General features: G+C 58.9%; 6 protein-coding genes across 6 annotated transcripts; 4 read left to right on the top strand and 2 right to left on the bottom strand.

The window, feature by feature from the left end:
• Positions 1-281: 281 nt before the first annotated feature.
• MFIFM68171_00202 (uncharacterized protein) lies at positions 282-2,627 on the top strand (the record flags this gene model as incomplete). Its single annotated transcript, XM_071055624.1, has 2 exons — positions 282-704; positions 942-2,627. 2 exons carry the CDS (start codon positions 282-284, stop codon positions 2,625-2,627), a joined length of 2,109 nt encoding a protein of 702 aa, XP_070911725.1.
• A 70-nt stretch (positions 2,628-2,697) lies between these two features.
• On the bottom strand, positions 2,698-3,516 carry MFIFM68171_00201 (uncharacterized protein; the record flags this gene model as incomplete). The annotated part of the gene is made up of 1 exon (XM_071055623.1): positions 2,698-3,516. One exon carries the CDS (start codon positions 3,514-3,516, stop codon positions 2,698-2,700), a length of 819 nt encoding a protein of 272 aa, XP_070911724.1.
• A 1,335-nt stretch (positions 3,517-4,851) lies between these two features.
• KIP1 (Kinesin-related motor protein) lies at positions 4,852-8,462 on the bottom strand (the record flags this gene model as incomplete). Its single annotated transcript, XM_071055622.1, has 3 exons — positions 4,852-5,739; positions 5,788-7,944; positions 7,992-8,462. 3 exons carry the CDS (start codon positions 8,460-8,462, stop codon positions 4,852-4,854), a joined length of 3,516 nt encoding a protein of 1,171 aa, XP_070911723.1.
• Positions 8,463-9,053: 591 nt separating this feature from the next.
• On the top strand, positions 9,054-10,625 carry MFIFM68171_00199 (Upf0183 domain containing protein (Fragment); the record flags this gene model as incomplete). Its single annotated transcript, XM_071055621.1, has 1 exon — positions 9,054-10,625. The coding sequence occupies one exon, from the start codon at positions 9,054-9,056 to the stop codon at positions 10,623-10,625; it is 1,572 nt and encodes a 523-aa protein (XP_070911722.1).
• A 740-nt stretch (positions 10,626-11,365) lies between these two features.
• Positions 11,366-12,542, top strand: MFIFM68171_00198 (Reticulocyte-binding protein 2 a; the record flags this gene model as incomplete). The annotated part of the gene is made up of 2 exons (XM_071055620.1): positions 11,366-11,539; positions 11,601-12,542. 2 exons carry the CDS (start codon positions 11,366-11,368, stop codon positions 12,540-12,542), a joined length of 1,116 nt encoding a protein of 371 aa, XP_070911721.1.
• Positions 12,543-13,040: 498 nt separating this feature from the next.
• MFIFM68171_00197 (Maintenance of telomere capping protein 4) lies at positions 13,041-16,679 on the top strand (the record flags this gene model as incomplete). Its single annotated transcript, XM_071055619.1, has 1 exon — positions 13,041-16,679. The coding sequence occupies one exon, from the start codon at positions 13,041-13,043 to the stop codon at positions 16,677-16,679; it is 3,639 nt and encodes a 1,212-aa protein (XP_070911720.1).
• Positions 16,680-17,003: the final 324 nt, after the last annotated feature.

The following is a 17,003-nucleotide window of genomic DNA, read 5'->3' as shown; positions in this document are numbered from 1 at the left end:
TTTTTTTTTGCGAGGGAAGGGACGAGGGTTAGGGTTGGCGTTGCTTCAAAGGTGAACTTAAGCCGAACTTGAACCTGCATTTCAACCTCGACAACAAAACGGTCTTAAATTTTTCAAAATCATGGCGACTGGTGTTGTCAGGCGATCCCGACGATCTCTTCCCTGGAGCAGACTCTGTTAGCTTATTCATCTCTCTTCAATGAAATACACGTTTCGGATCAAAGTTTTGATCAACACGCCACAACGAGATAGCCTCGTGAAACCTCCCGTTAACTCTCAGGATGTCGTCCCAAACTCCACCAACACCAGACCCCTTCACCAAACAGGAACCGGAACTGGATTCAGACCCAGAACCGCCCACCGCCATGGACCTGGACAACGACGACGACAACGACAGCGACAATGCCGACGACAGCCACAATTACAGCCCCAGCCACAGCTACCAGGGCAACGACCGCGACGGAGGATACGAGGACGGGGACGGGGACACGGATGAGACCCGCTCGCTCGACTCGGACGAGCTGCGCGAGGCCCGCCCCAACCGCTGGACGGGCCACCCGTCTACCTGGCGCACCTGGACCGAGCGCGAGCGCAGGACCTGGTTTGCGCTGGAGAACACGCGCAGGGCGGACCTGGCCGTGCACCTTTACAATGCGTTTGGGTTGCGGAAGGGGTTGAGGGAGGGGCCTGATGTTCTGGGAGAGGTGAGCTTTGCTTGTTGTTGATTCTCATGGGTTTATCTTTTTTTCTTTCTTTCTTTCTTTCTTTCTTTCTTTCTTTCTTTCTTTCTTTCTTTCTTTCTTTCTTTCTTTCTTTCTTTCTTTCTTTCTTTCTTTCTTTCTTTCTTTCTTTCTTTCTTTCTTTCTTTCTTTCTTTTTTTTTTTTTTTTTTTTTTTTTTTTGTGGACGGTGATGCTGATGATGATGATGGGAGCGGGGTAGGAAACTGGGAATCATGGTGATTGGAAACCTGGCGGGCTGTGGACGGCGTGGCCTATGAGGGCCGACGAGGTGCCGGATGATGATCTGCTCCCTAGGACGAGGGACGTGAATGAGCGGTTTACTCTGCGGCGCGAGGACGGGCGGCAGGTGTATGCCGGGGAGAACCTGGAGGAGGAGATATCGGCTACGATGCTGCGATGCGCAACGGAGAAGTTTAGGAGGAGGAATCTGCAGGGTCAGCATGCCAAGGGCGAGGTCGTGCCGTCCATTGAGAAGCCTCAGGAGAGTGATGCCGATGCGACAGATGTCTTGGAAACGGCGGGGAGAGACGAAGTGGATTCTGATGCTCCGCTCAGGACGCCGAAGAGGAGACGGAGGCTGGCGTCGCCTACTTTTACGCCTGTCCCGTCGACGGATGACGATCGGTCGTACGCCCTGCTTCGCCCGGCGGCACGGAGGATCATGTCGAAACTCGATGATACCCTTATGGTTCTGCATAATTCGCGTATTGCCGGTCTTGCTAACATGTCTGAATCCTCTGCTAGCGACGGAGATGAGACGGAGCCGGAGGCCGCGCCGAAGAAGCGAGGGTTATCGCAACCTGCACTACCAAAATCACCATCTCCCCCAAGGACGCGAGAGTTGTCGCAACCTGCATCATCAATACCGCCACCTGCCCCCAGAAAGCCAGGGGGGGGAAGGCCCAGGAAGGTGCATACCCCAAGGGAAGGGGAGACGGAACAGGAGATGTTAGTCAGGATTGCTAGAGAAGGGAAGAGGCGGATACCCACGTTCTCTCAGGTTGAGACAGAGTCTATGGAGGAGGGCGCAGCCAAGTCACAGTCTGGGGAGGCGAGCGGAGTCAAGTCAGAGTCTGGAGAGGAGAGCGAACGCAGTAGGAGAAAAAGCAGAAGCAGGGGACGGAGCTCGGCACCATCAAGCTCACGGGCAAGTTCCCGGTCGAGCAAGGTCAGCTCTAGAAGCTCGAGCGCCTTATCCGAAAAATATAAAGAAAAGCGACTCCGCAAATGGGGTCTGCGAGGTTGGCGTGACGTACTCGGTGCCGCCGCGCTGGCTGGGTTCTCACCTGCCGTCATTGCCCGCGCCACACAGCGATGTTCTACGCTCTTTAGGGAGGAGATGATAATCCATACGCTACCAGAGCAGTCCGAGAAGGACAGGATACGGACAGTGCGGTACGTACCAGGCGCGCCCTTGCCTCCCTCTTCGGACGAGGACAACGACGAAGAGCATGAATTATTCCAGCTCCGCGCGGTTAGCCGCCAGTCAAGCGTCAAACTCACCGTCACCGGCGCGTCGTCACCCGAGCTGGGGCCTGGGACGGCAGCAAGCACATCCCGCCGCAGCCGGTCAGCCACCCCCGGAGCTCTCCATCTCTGCACGTATCCGGACTGTCCTAGAGCCATTGAGGGGTTCCCAAAGCGGACCAACCTTGTGCGGCATCTCAAGACAGTCCATGGCAAGCAGGCAGCAGACTTGACTGAGAACGAGGAGGACAGCATGGACGAAATGGAGGGCGGGGTGCATGTGGATGGGTTCCTGCGGCCGATCAAGATCAGGAAGGGGTGGCGGGGGGATGACGCTCAGCCACGGCCGCCGCGGAGCCGCCGGAAGAAGGGGCGCGCGGGATCGGAGGAGTTAGACTCGGACGGGCGGTTTCTTTAGAGCGGGCCGCTAATCAGACTGAATTATGTTCCTCCCATCTGCCCTACCTAGTCAACAGCAGTAATCGTAGCTACAACTCCTTCTCCCTCTTCTCCTTCTCAGTAAACTGCCGCTCCACCTCATCCGCAAACTCCCCAATCGTCTGGAACATCCACTCAAACCCCAGCTTCCCCTCCTGCTTCAGCGCCTCGTAATCCCCCCCGACCCCGTAATTTTCCTTCTTATCCCCGCCTCTAGCAATCCAGACGCTCCTGAGCTGCAGCTGCTTGGCAGGCACATGGTCGGCGGTCAAGCTCCTCGCAACATGGAGCAGCTCCCCCTTCTCTTTGTCCGCCCCGAGCTCCGCCTTGGCCTTCTCAAACAGGTACGCAAAGTTGCGGAGGTCGGGCTTGTAGCTGCCGATCTGCTGCGCCGTGTACACGGCGTCGAACCGGGCGCCGGCGAGCGGGCCGGCCACCGCCCGCGCGATGTTGGCGTCGTTGACGTTGCTCAGGATCGCCAGCTTGTAGTACCGCCCCAGCCTCTTCAGCCCCTCGACCGTGTCGGCGAACGCCGGCCACCGCCCGGGCCCCGCCCCGATCCCCGCCACCGTCTCCTCCCCCAGCGCCGACGCCGCCGACACCCCCGCCTCGGCGGCCAGCAGGCGGAACGACTCGATCAGGTTGGCGTCGTAGGCGAGCGTCGGCTGGACCGCCCAGAGGTGCGCCGAGTGCGCGTAGAAGCGCTGGACGGGGAGCAGGGGGTTGGCCGGGTCCCGCCAGGGGTGGCTGGCCGGCAGGAGGGAGAGGAGCGGGGAGAGGTCGGCCAGGAGGCCGGGCTCCCAGTTTATGAGGGTGCCGTAGCAGTCGAAGGAGAGGGCTTTGAAGGAGGTTAAGTCCGGGTGGGGCATTGTGATTAATGGTGGGGGTTTGCTGTGAGGGGAAGATGTTAGGGGAAGAGTGAGATGAGGCAAGGGAGCGAGTTGGTGTGTGTTGGGAAGTAATCGATTCCTTGGATATACACGGCGTTTTAATAGATGTCGGATCCGTCTCCAGTGCTACCCCTCCCCTCCCTCGCCGGCAAGCTGATTTCAGTTCGCCGGATCCGTGGCCGACACTAGCCTCCCCGCACCCGGCCGCTTGGCCGAACGACTCACTCCCCGGTTGGCTCGGTGGTCGATCGGGCAGTGGCAGGGAACGCAATAGAACCTTTCTAGCAATACAACACCCGCCATCCGCACCGGATGCGGTATGCCCTACCATGCACATCATCCGAAGGGCGCGGTGTGTAGCAACCAATGGCGTCATCTCCGCCGGTCATCCGCGTCGCACAGCAGGACGATCATCGGACCCAGACCGCACGTGTGGATACCCGCCCGGTGCACCCCCAAACACCGTTCCCCCGTCCGAATCCTAGACCACAGTAAATGGCAAGGTGGCCGGGCGGCCCATGGCGCCAACGTTGGGGTGTAAAGCTCTTCATCCTCTTTCTCTCAGAACTCCGTGGTCTCCAAAAGGGGCGTGAACTAGAATCACACCCTTGTCAACAGGTATAAAATCCCACACCTCGGGCTGGCGTCGCGTGGGGGCCGAGAGGCACCGGGAGACCCGGAGCCGCCCGCCGAAGCAACTGTCTTAGGAGGATCGACTACCTTTGTCTAACCGATGTTCACGTGGAATGTTTCCCACTTCGGTCCTTCAAGTTCTCACTGAAATAATTTGCTACTACCACTAAGATCTGCACTAGAGGCCTCAACGCCCTAGGCATCGTCACTGACCTCCACGGCTGCCTACTCCTCGGGGCATCGCTTCGAACTTGAGGGCGGGGTATGGGTGGGACGCTTGAGCGCTATCCATCTTCAGTGCTAATACATTCGGCAGGGAGTTGTTGCATAGTCCTTAGCGGATTCCGACTTTCATGGTCACCGTCCTGCTGTCAAGATGTCCCAACGCCTTTTGTGGCCCGATTTCTCTGCAAGTCAGATTTTTTGTGGATCGAGGGTTGGTCCTATCATGATTGATACACCCACGAAGAGCCAGAATTGTCGTCCCATAGTCCCCAAATTGAATTGAAACCTTAACCATCACAGGGGTATCGGTGCTCAGTAAACCTACAACCTAGACAAAATGCCTGCCTCGTGCGCAACTAAGACGAACCATGAGCCATCCCATCCCCCCACCTTCTCCATTACACCCAACTCCGCTAACAAATGAACCTCCGACCCTTGTAATGACCGAAAAACTGATTAGTGCAACCGTGGGCTTTTCCTCCTAGTTGAACTCCTCAGCGAAGGCGGTGGTACGTTCTCCGGCCCCTCAGCTACGGCTGAGATAGGCTTCTTGAATAGCCTTGAAGACCGCGTCCTCGTATTGCTATTGGACTTCAGCATCGGCGCTGTAGTGCTGGTTTCACTCGCCGGAGGCGCCAAAGAAGACATGATGCTGGCCGATGGATCGAATATTGTCGGGCTGGCCGTCGTGAGGTTGGGGTTGACCTCCCTGAGACTCATGCTCAGCGGATTCTTGCTGCCGTCCTCGGATTGGTGGCTTGACGAGCTAGTTGGCCGTGATGGCGACTTGGCGACGGGCGTTAGGCTAATGTCGGGCAAGACCATGCGGCTTGGAGTGGGTTTGGTCGGCGTTGGGGATGAGCGCATGGCGGCGATGAGCGCCTCGTGTGCTTCGGTGCGGGGCAGTTCGGTTGGATACTCGTACTTGACCTTCTCGGGAGTGGTGCCTGTCGGTTCGTACTCGCGCAATTCGGTGCCCCGGATGTCTTCTCTGAGCTCGGCCAGCGGCTGGCAGATGTTCTCGTCCAGCGGTTCGAGGGCTTCCTGGAATTTCTTGGCGTCGGCGCTCATCTCTTCGCCGAGAGCCTGGACCCTGTCGAACGACTCCTTGAAGTGGCCCGAGATATTGCTAAATGACTGTTCCACGGTGCTGTTTAGGTTCTGCACAGATTCGCCATGCTGAGCGTGGTGATCGGCGTTGTGTGACTTGGCGCGCGAGACGAAGTCGTCGAGGTCCTGCATCTGGACATCAAGGTCCTCGATTTGCTCCTCCACCACGCGCACAGTCTCCGCGTGTACAGACTTGGTGGCTGTCTGGATCGAGGTGCTGTGTTTGTTGGCAGCCTAATATCGTTAGCAGTGGCACATGGCGGACAGCGACACAAAACTCACCGTCCAGTCGTCCTTCAGCCTGGTTTTCAGCGCATCCCTCGTGCTGGCAACGTCCTCGAGCACCTTGGTGTCCTTTTCGCCCCACGCGTTCATGCCCTCTGCATACTCAGCAACGCTACCCTCAAATGTCTTGTTCGCCTCGAGTATCGTCTCCTGGATGACCGCTGCTTTGTCGGCGAGGCGTGATTCTTGGAGTTCGGCCTGTGAGTTGACGAGCCTCGTTATCTGTGCAAGAAGGGCCTGGCGCTCTGCTGCGGCCTGCTCCCGCTCCTCGTCCAATACCGCCTGTATTCTGGTAGAGACGGATTGATTGGACTCCACGATGGTCTGGCTGGCCTCCTCTAGCTCCTGCCTGAGCCTATCAGATTCTGCCTTTTGGGCGCGAATGTGTCGAAGCAGCTCTTCAAACACGGCCTTGAAGTCCTTTCCTAGCGAGCTGTACGACGCGTGCAGCTGGTTGTGGAAGGTGCCCAACTCACTGAGCACATCGCCCGCAATCCGCTCGGCTGCCGCAGCGATGGCCTGGAGACTTTCGCCGACACGCTGCTTCATGTTGTCCCTAACAACTTTGATCTCTTCTAGCACGCGGTCCATCTCCTCCTTGGACCGCTCCTTTTGCTCCAGCAGCTGCGTCCTTGACTCGGCGAAGTGGGCCAGGTTTTGGTCCAGAAACGTCTGTGTCGACGACAACTTGTCGAGCTCTTCCCTCACGAATGTCTGCATGCGTTCCGAGATGCTCGAGATGTGCTCTTCCTGATCCTGGCGGAACTCCTCGATGCGTCCCTCAACAAGCTCGGTGATGCTAGCGACCTGCGCCTGCGACATGCTCCAAGTACTCCGGTTGAGGTTGTGGAGGTCAGACTTGCGCTGGTTTTTAGCGTGTAGAGAATCAACATCGCCGACGGTCCTCGCAAGCGTGCTAATCAGGTCGCCGCCTATGGTAGCGAGCTGTTCCTCTGTCGCCTGGTGGGCTTTCCGGATGTGCGTTTCCTCGTCGAGAGCTTTTCTCGTGGCTGCTAGTGCGATATCCGTCTGTTCAAGCACGTCCTTGGTCTCGCCGAGCTGGGCCAGTAGCCCCTCATGCTCTTTCTTCAGCCCCATAAAGTTCGACGTCACCGACAGGAATTCATGCACCTTGTTGCGAAGGTTGGTCTCGAGTGTCTCGATCTTTGCCGCTTGTTCCTCCGTCAGGATGCGGCGCGACTCATTCTGCACCGTGAGCTCCTCATATACATCGTTGGATAGGTAGACTCCGTTGCGCTGTCGCGTGGCGATCAGTTCAACTCTGAGGCGCTCGATCTCGAGTGTGAAGTCCCGCAGCAGCGTCTTCTTGTTAGTCAAGGCATTGAGCTGCGGCTTGTTGCGGATGTTTTTGGCGCGGAAGGCGTAATCCAGGGTAGACATGGTCTCTTCCAGGTTGCTCCTGGCCGGGGATATCGTAGCAATTATACACGTCTTTGTTCGGCCGCCAAGCGAGTCTTGGAGAAGGCGGGTAAGCTTCGACTCTCGGTACGGAATGTGGGCGCTGCGATCAACCAGGGCGTTGATGACGCGCCCAAGCGTAAGGAGGCTCTTGTTGATTAGCCCGGCCTCGGCCGCGCGTTTGTTTTCGGCCCCGGACCGCTGGATATTTTCGCTGCCAGCAAGATCAACGAGGTTTAGCTTGCCTAGCATGAGAAAGTCGTCCCCGTTCTCCGTCTTTTGTTTGCTGTAGACTGTGATGGTAAAGACGGTGTGACTCCTACTGCTCAGGTCATTGCACTTGGTAGCGGCGACCTGACGCTTCACGCTGCCTTCCTGAAGCCACCTAAGCCCGTCGGCGGCGTTCATGATATACCTCTCCTCCATGCCCTGCACGACCGTCGTGGAATGGCCTTTTCGTGAAGTGTCGTCAAAGATTTTGAGCTTCGCGTTCTCGTCGGATGCTAGTAGATCTCGCAACTCCTCATTGTACAGCTCAATAAAGGAGCAGCGGACTGCATGGTCCTTCTCCTCGATTTCGAGCTTCCGGAACAGCGCCTGTAGCACTCTCGGGATGATTCCGGCGTTATCGGAGAGCATGCCCATTGTCTCGGTCAAGTCTCCCGACATGGTGTACGTCTTGCCGGTGCCGGTCTGCCCGTAGGCAAAGATGGTGCAGTTGTAGCCGGCCAGCACCTGCCAACATTAGCGGACGGTCTCAGGGACGACCTGGCGCAGCTTACCTCGTCGAGCACCGGCTTCACCACGTCCTCGAAGATCATATTTTGGTCCGCAGCCTGCGAGAAGACGCGATCAAAGCTGTACGACTTGTTGCTGACAGCATTTGGCCCCATAGAGATCTCAACCGTCTTGCCCTTGGTTCCGTCAGTCCCCACCACCACGGCGCTGTTCTCCTTGACCTCCCGCTCATTGCGACCGCGACATCGTACGACGACGTTGATGTTGGTAGCCTCGCCCTCGTCGGGGTCAAAGTCGCGTTCCTTTCGCTTCGCTCCTGCTGTGGCTGCGGTTGCCACCGACATGAGTGAGTCTGCTGGGGATGCTGCTCGGGCTAGCCGTGATGCTACCGACGCGTGGCGTGTGGTTCCGAGTCTCGATGCAGTGCCCGTCGTTCGTGTGCCAGGACGGATACTAGAGCGCCCTCCGGCACCGGCCTTCGGAGGCGGCGCCATGGACGTGTGTCTGCGCTCCATCAGGAGCAGCGTCGCGTCTTTCGTGCCGAGTGTGGAGCTAGATGACAGGAATCAATCGATGATGGTAAAATAATCCAAAGCGAGAAACCCCCAAGATTCCTGATTCCAGTCCCGGTCGGCAATGACAGGGAGTGGCGTGGCGCGTGGTTCGGTGTCGTCGCAAAAATGGCAAAAAGTGGGGATGTGCCGGGGTGCGGCAGGCGCGATGTTGGGGTCTGGGTAAACAGTACCTGTGCTGCCGAGAACGCAATTGCCGTAGCAACCGTCTGCCCCACTCTCCGGGGTCCAGTTGGGGGTGAGCACTGAGCAGCCGACAGGCCCACTTGCCCCTCCATCTTGGCGGTCAGCCTTGCCTGCCGGATGACGTCTCGGCGCCCGCTGAGCGGTATCACGAGGGTCCAGTCAGAGGCCCTTGATGCCGGCCTTCCCCTTCGTACCGTTGTTGGACTCGTTGTTGGAACATTCGATACTGGCTGAACTGCGCTATAACCTTATCAACAGTCTTTTCTTCTCTCTTTTTAAGCTATTGTCCACAACAGAGACTGGTCCTGAAATCCGCAAGCGTGGCCAGACAACCGAGCGGCACCCGCGATGTCGCTCTTCTCTGCCCAGCTCCACCCCGGACGGGCGCTGGGCTTTCTCGTGCTGGGTGCTTTTCTCCACGATGTCTTGACGCGCATCAAAGCCGAACCTCAGCGATTTCCCAAAATCGACGTCTACCAGCCGCAGGACCCAGTAAAAGACGTCATTATCATCGGCCTGCCGGCAAACGGAATACGGCTGCAGTTCGACGGCCCGGAGCAACGCCTCCGCCTAATCGAGGTCGTCGACTTCACAAAGAACCACATATTCCTCAAGCCTGCCGACGGCAAGGAGCGCGACCTCGTGCGCCCTACGAGCACCACCCAGGGTGCGTCATCGACGACTGACGGCGCCCCCGGCCCAACTTTCCGTCACATCTACCAGCGGTTTCTGGGGCCTACATATGACGGGGAGTACATACCAGACGCAGGAAGCGATGACTGGAACGGGACTGGGACATATGTGCTGTCGTACCCCGGCGTGGGTTTTACCTTTCCTATGAAAAAGAAGGATTACAAGGCGGACAAGGATGTCGTATCGCTGCTGCCCTCATCGGCAGTGCCTGTGGCCATGGCCGTCTTCAGCGGCGACTCCTGGACGCAGGCCCGCGAGACCCTCTGGACAGAAATCCTACCCAGCATCAAGACGTTCCCGCCCCTTGCTAAGGGCAAAGACGTGGTCCCAGACGAAGTCTCCCTGGTCAAATTATACGGCGGCGGCAAACTGCAACTCTTCCGGAAATGGACCAACTCCTCCTTCTGGATCACGCTCGGTGACACTACCCCCCAAGACCTGGTCGCAGAACTGGGCCCGCCAGATGCCATCTACCGCAAGAACGACCAGCGCATGTACATTCACAAGCTTCGCGCTGCGAGCAACACCACGGGCGTTAGACCTAACGGGAATGACCTGAAGCGGCAGGACGATCTGACCGACACAGACCAGTCGTCGCACCCCGCGTCGGCGGACGAGTACGAATCCAACGGCGACGATGAGGCCATCGAGGACGACGACATCGCGCAGGTATCAAGCGAATGCTTCTACAACTACTTTTACATGGGCTTCGACATCCTGGTCTCGACCCCTACCCCGCCTTCCCGGATCCCCCCGTCGCAGGAGGCGAACCCGAACTCGGACATCCCGGAATACCCTTACAAATCCAAGCACGCCGACCGGCTGGTGGCCACAAAGATCATCCTACACGGCAACGTCCCCGGATCATATCCCTTCAACCGCCATCGCCGCTGCAGGTGGGAGATCGCCTACCTCCCTGGCGAGGAGATCAACTCGGAGACTCCCTTTCCCCGAATCGAGGAGGCGCTGAGAGAGGAGTGGAAATCGATATACGCCTCTGAGGCCGACGCCAAGCAGAAGCAGAGGGGGATGGTGCTGAACAGGGGGTGGGGCGACAGCCCGGGGAGCAGCTGTGAACTGCTCGGTGGGTGGGAGGAGAGCGGGGGCACGAATCCCGGCGTGGGGAAGAGTGGGGGGTTGGATTCGACCACGACCTTGTATGGCTTTCCGGGGCTGGTGTTTGAGGTGTTGAAGAATGGCTATGTAAGTGCCGTGACTGTCTTCTGACGGTTGGTGTTTGTCTGGTATGGTTGAATTGTCCTCGGCGTTTAGGTGCCTTGAAGGGATTGCGCGGGATGGGTTCGGAGTTCCGCAGGGGCGGATGCGGACAAAGAGGGTTACTGTTTAAGCATTCAGGTGCCTTGGGTCTTTTAATCACCAGCGGGCATCGCATTCCCTGGTCGATAGTCGCATTACCCTTCCCAGATGAAAAAACATTTTGGTGGCATTCTTCACGACTTTCTATGATTTGTGCTTGAAACACTGTCACAAGTAAGCCGAATTAAACAGTCAAAGGATTTGTATTTTGTTTTGTCCAAGTTGAGTGGTGATTAAGCGTCCCACAGAACGAACAGGTCCAATAGGAGTTCAACTTCGTAGGACCAATGACCTTGACACACGCGTTGAGCCATCCCGCCCTGGCGGCAATGAGGCCTACCATCGCCAGGCTCAGAGCGCATGCCACATATAGAGAGCGGGGAATGATATAGGGCAGAGCATTTGGCTCGTTTGGGCAGCTGATGCTCCCAAAAAGAATGAGTGGCTTATCGGAAAAGCGCTTCGAGCAAGGAAAGGTGCGTAATATTACTTTGTCCCTGACCGGAACCACACCTTCGAAAGCTCCTGTAGATGGGTTGCTTCCCCTACGGCACCGCTGATCCCGGCCTTAGCTCGGGCCCGACTAGCGGTCCACGCGAACTTTGATCCTCAAATCTCCGGGCCGAGTCCAACGTCCCCCCCCGGGCAAGATGAGGGCGCCCGATTTATCCAAGCCCGAGATCCCGGACTACTACTTTGACCTCGGTGTGCCTCAACACGCCAGTATTCAGGATATCAAGTCGGCCTTCTTCAGGCTCGCAAAGCGACACCACCCCGATAAGAAGGCGCCGGGGCAGACCGTCGATGCTCACGAATTCCGTAAGGTCAGTCTCCGGGGGGGGGGAGGGGGTTTGGGGGCTACCGGAACCGTGCTGATTCGCACAGGTACGGGAGGCATACAATTTCTTACGAGACGAAGACAACCGATCCAGGTACAACGTTACCTACCATTATCTAAAGGATCTGTGGGAGGAATACCGGAAAGAGCAACGGGCCCGGGACGAGAGACGGGAACGGGAAGCGAGGCAGCGTAGCGCTAGGGAGCGAGCCGAAGCCGAAGAGGCCGAGCGTGCCGCGAGACAAAAAGCTGCTCGCCAGAGGGAAAGAGAAGAACGAGAGAGGCGAGCTGAAGGGCGTGCCCGCGAGGCAAGACGGAGGGCGCAAGAACAGCGGGAGCAGGAAGCTAGTGAGCGGCTTCGCAAAGAGCAAGAAGCGAAGCAAAGGGAGGAGGAAGCGAGACGGGCAAAACAAAAAGAGGCAGAGCGAAGACGAAGGGTGGAAGAAGCCGAGGAGCGTTCCCGCGAGGCTGCTCGGAGAGCACAGGAGCGGCAAGAGCAGGCGGCAAGAGAACGGCTTCGCAAAGAGGGGGAAGAAGAAGAAGAAGCGAGACAAAAGGAAGAAGAGAGAAAGAGCAAAGGAGAGGCAGGAAAAGAGGAACAAAGTAGAACGCTTGATGCCTGGGAACGGAGACAGCAGGAAGCAGCAAGGCGGTCAGAAGAAGTGGCGGAGAGGGCGAGGGCGGAGCAGGAACAGGCTGCCCGCGAACGCCTGAAACGGATCCAAATCGAAGAGGAGCAGGCCGAACTCCGTCGCCAGCGGTTCGAAAAGCGCGAGGCAGCTAAGCAGCGCCAACGCAAGGCGACAGCGAGGGCTCCTTTTGTGCCGACTCCTGACGAGTGCGCGCATCCGCACTCGTGGTGGTTGAAGAATCATGGCCGGGCGCACTGTGTGTTCTGCGGAGAGCTGCGCTGGAAATGGGCGCTGCACTGTCCTACATGCCGTGCAGCGGCTTGTCCGGCTTGCAAGCGAAAGCATTGTGAGATGTAGGGGAGTGTGAGTCTGAGTGGTGTCAGATGCGGCTGTTGTGTGGAAAACGCAACAAGCTTCACGTATTTGAGAGAACCTTGCATGGTACTGTAGCAAATGCAACCACAAAGTCGGGTGAAGGCCACACGAACCGGACCATGTCGGGTCGAATCGTCGATTGCCTGCAACAAGGTGCTGACAGAGCTGCGCGGCGGGTAACAGTGGGGCGTGGTCCCCTTGTCTTGTCAGGTGGCCCCGCAGTGCTCAGCTCAGCTCACCGACTGCCGACCCAGCAATTTCGGCGGGACACGAGAACTGTTGGGCGGGATTGGGCTGGACCCGGCAAATGGGAAGAGTAAGCGGCCGCCTCCTGACGTCGGACTTCACATGGCACCCCAGCCAACCACGAACTCGAAGAGCCCGCAACACAATCACAATGCATCGTCATAACCGGCAGCTCTGACCTCAAGATCCGTTGAGCGTCTCGGCGCTATGTCGAGGCTTTGAAGGCCCATCGCCATGTCGGACCACGATGCGAGCCCGCCTTTGAACGTTCGCCCAGGACGCGCCGCGAGGCCTGCCGACGCCGACGCCGCCAATACCAACCTTCTGAACATCTTCGACACTGACCTGATGGCCCCGCCGTCGTCCGTCGAAACGGAATTCCTCGGCCAAGCACCCGCCGGACCGGATAGCCGCCGCACCCACGTCGAAGGGCGGCCTTTCGACGCGCATCGCGCCCACAAGCATAGATCCAGCGGCGGCTTTTTGCTTGCCGACCCTCTGCTAAACCGCCACGGCAGCGCACGCCACCGCGACGCGCTAACACACTCTCACTCAGACAAGCGACGTCGCGTATCGGCCGAACAACACGCCTACAAGACGGCCCAACATGGACAGGAATCGTCGCAGCCGAGGGGCTACTCGAGCAGTACGCAAGGCTCGGCTGTCGGGCTCGATTATGGCACCAGACCCGGCGGACCTCCCGAGGAGGGTTCCGCCTCGACTACCGTAACAAAGCGTGATTCCTTGGCTGGCGACACTGCAGTTGGACCATCTCCGCGGGCAAGCATGGCCCAACTTGACATGGAATCAGCGCAGATCGTCACCATGGCCCTGAATCTGAGCGAGTCGAGACGCCGCGCATCCAGGAGGAATGTTTCCCAGCCGACCCCGCCGAGACTAGCCCCTCTTCCGGACGGCGTTCCGGGAGGGAGTCTTAGACAACATCTCCAGCAGCAGAGGAAGATGTCACGCACCGTCTCGCCGAGGCCCGATCGTACGCCGAAAATAGGCGCAAGTAGGATCCTCAGCCCTCTGCAGTCCGCGTTAGAGCCCGAGGGGACATATCGCTACCATTTCTCGCAATCTACCCTCTCCAGAGCCCAAAAGGCGAAGGAGTACCTAGAGCTCATGGCACAGTACAGGCGTATCCTGGAACTCCTTCCTCCCCTGGAACCCCCGCCGACAAGTGGGTTTTCGGCTGCCAGCCTCCCAAGCACACCGAACGGCTCGGTTCAGGTGTCTAGGGTGTCTACCACTGAGTCCGACACCAGGATCGGGCGCGCTTATAACCCCCTGCAATACATTCGTAACCGCAAGGTGCGAGCCCGCGAAAGGAAGGCCATTGATGGCGAGGAGCAGGGATTCAACGATGTCATAAGAGTCTCTGAATGGATCGACGAAGTGGCCAAGTGGGTGGCCACGGGCCAGGCTCGCACGCCGGGGAATCCTGTCCTGCCCCCTTTTGCGGGTGCCCAGGCAGCTTCCGTACAAAGCTCTCCGCCCTCAACCAACCCAAGGGCTATTGTTCCTGCGACGAAGCCCAAACGGCCACGGGTCGATTGGGTGATTGACCCAGCAGATATGATTGCGGACGTGTACTGGCTAGAGCTCGACGACAACAAAAAGCTGGTTGAAGACCGCCACTGGAGGCGCGTTTTCACCGAGGGCCCTGATGCTCCTCGACCGCGGTCCCGCGATGAGGCAGCGCCGCGTCTGGCCACTCCAGGGGGCTCAGCCAAGGACTTGTCAGATACGCACACGCCTGCTGACAAGGTCACTCTGGATCCAGCACCCTCGAGACACGATCACGAACACGTCCTGAGCGCAGCTCGGGACCGGGCTCAGCAGAAGCTGCGGGCGTTTAAGAGCGCGCACCATCGCCATGCCGGCTCGATCACTAAAAGTGACTTGCTCCGCCTCCACCGGGGCTCGCTCTCTGAGTCGTCCGATACTGATAGCGACCGCCGCCGTCGGGCGAGGGGTGGAGCTGCGACCAGCACCGTCAGGTCTGTCTTGGAAAAGCAGATGGAGGAAATGATTGCCCGAGAACAGCGAGACGCCGAATCGCACCCGCTCTACGACCACGAGGCGTTAGGTATAAAGTTTCCCGGTGCTAGTCCGATGACTCCGGAACGGGACGGGCAGTACTCCGCCGCTACACCCAACAGCCACCGCCGGCTTGACTCGCGCGCAGAACTGAGTGAGGCCGAAGGCAAGGGTCTTCTTGGGCGGAAGCCGCAGGCCGTTGGCCGGGCTAGCCTTGAGGTCCCCGAGATGAGGAGGCTCTCGCTCCACTCAGACACGTCGCAGCCGAATTCACCGGCTATGAGGCCGGCGCGCGACGTCGGGCGAGTCCCGGCAATTGGCATGGACCTGTCGCCCATGTCGAGCAGGCCCGGCTCGCCGTCCCGGAATCCTCTGGCAAAGGTCAAGGACATTTTCCGCGAGCGCAGCAAGGAGCGCAGCTCAGATGCTCAAGCGGCTGCAGAGGATAGCGCTGTATCTCCGGGTATTCTACCTGATAGCTTCTCCCCAGAGACAGCCTGGAGCGGTATGTCGTCGCCGGAACGACAGCCGTCGAGAAGCCCGGTCGGAGAAAGACTGCTAGGTCATCGGTCGCATAAAGGCACCGGTACCATGAGGCCACGCGGAGATGACGGGGGTCTGAGTTTCCGATCCCTGCTTCGCCCGCGTATCGATACCGTCCTCCGCAGCGGCGTCTCGAAAGTCAGCGACATAATCTGGCGTAGGGAATCAGGCGGGCTCGAAGACCCGCCGTCTTCCACATCGTCGGATGATTCGGATGCAGATGCCAGGGGTAGGTCCCGTGGTCCGCGGAGCGAGCGGCACTCAGCAGAAGACGGAAAGAGGCCTTTCGAAGGGATGCCCGAATTCACCCCGGAGGCAGCCTTTGGGCAATTCGGCACCCCCGGGCAACTGCTTCCCTACCCCCCAGCACAGCCGCTCAGCCGACGGTCGTCCCGGTTCGATCTTCTCAAGCCGCCACGCATCGACGTGCAGAATGCCTCCCCAAGCGTGTCGCCGCCTCCACAACTAGTACGACAGCGCTCCCCCGCGGGGTCAGACACCGAATCCCCGCCCGGCAACCGCGACCGCGATCATGAACATGCCCGCGCCCCCTCCGGTCGTCTTGACACAGCCCTCACCTTCCCGGCCAAACCCCGGCCACCCTCCACCAATGCCTCTAGCCACCACTGGCCGCTTCCCGGCCGCGGTAGCAGCAGCAGCAGCATCGGCGGCGGCGGCACCATCGCTGTCTCTAGACGCGAAGTCGCCCGCCTCCGAGCCCTCCTACTAAGCTCGGGAATCCACGCCATGGAACTCGACCGCCGCACCACCAAACAACCGCTCCTCCTCCCCTCCCCAGACATCAACTCCACGTCCCCCTCCACGTCCCCCTCGGCCGTCCCACAAACACACATCTACCCGCTGACCGCCCGCTCGCTCTCGGCCTCCCTCTCGGCGTCGACGTCCCACTTCCAGGCGCTCGCGTCGCAGTTCGCCACGGGGTCGGCGCCCGCCCTCGAGCGCCGCGTCGACGGCCTCCGCACCAAGCTCGCCGGCGAGCTGATCACGCTCGCGCAGTCGGCCATCGACGCCGCCGACGAGGCCAACCACGACCTCGTCGTCGGCCAGCGCCTCAAGGTGAAGCGGGTCGTCGACGGCATGGACAAGATGCTGCGCCGGCGCCGGCGGCGGTTCCGCTGGGTGCGCCGCGCCGGGTGGCTCGCGGTCGAGTGGGTGCTGGTGGGCTTCATGTGGTACGTGTGGTTTGTGGTGATGATCACGCGGGTCGTGTTTGGCGTGGGCAAGGGGTTCGTGAGGGGCGTGCGGTGGTTGTTGTGGTTGTAGAGTTTCTTATTCTTGATTTTTTTTTTTTTTTTTTTTTTTTTTTTACTCTGTCGATCAGGTTCCCCCGCGCCATTGCCTGCTTGGTTCCTTTGTCTGTTTGGAATAGGGATGGTCGATACCCCTGGAAAGGACCCATCAAGGGACTGGATTGTACTCTTTTGTAAATTATATCATTCTGATGGATGGATGGATGGATGGATAATCGGAATCGGCTGGCCTGTCCCACCGGATGGGGCCATCAAACCCTGCGTCACGGGCCACATATGTTTAAGTGGGAGAGAGGAATCGAACCAGCCAAACATTTTAATATTCTATTAAAACAAG

The sequence above is a fragment of the Madurella fahalii genome, assembly GCF_045866475.1.
Source record: "Madurella fahalii IFM 68171 DNA, scaffold_1, whole genome shotgun sequence".
Lineage (NCBI taxonomy): Eukaryota > Fungi > Ascomycota > Sordariomycetes > Sordariales > Madurella > Madurella fahalii.
Note: the sequence above shows the minus strand (reverse complement) of the source record. Positions and strands in the feature narration are given on the sequence as shown.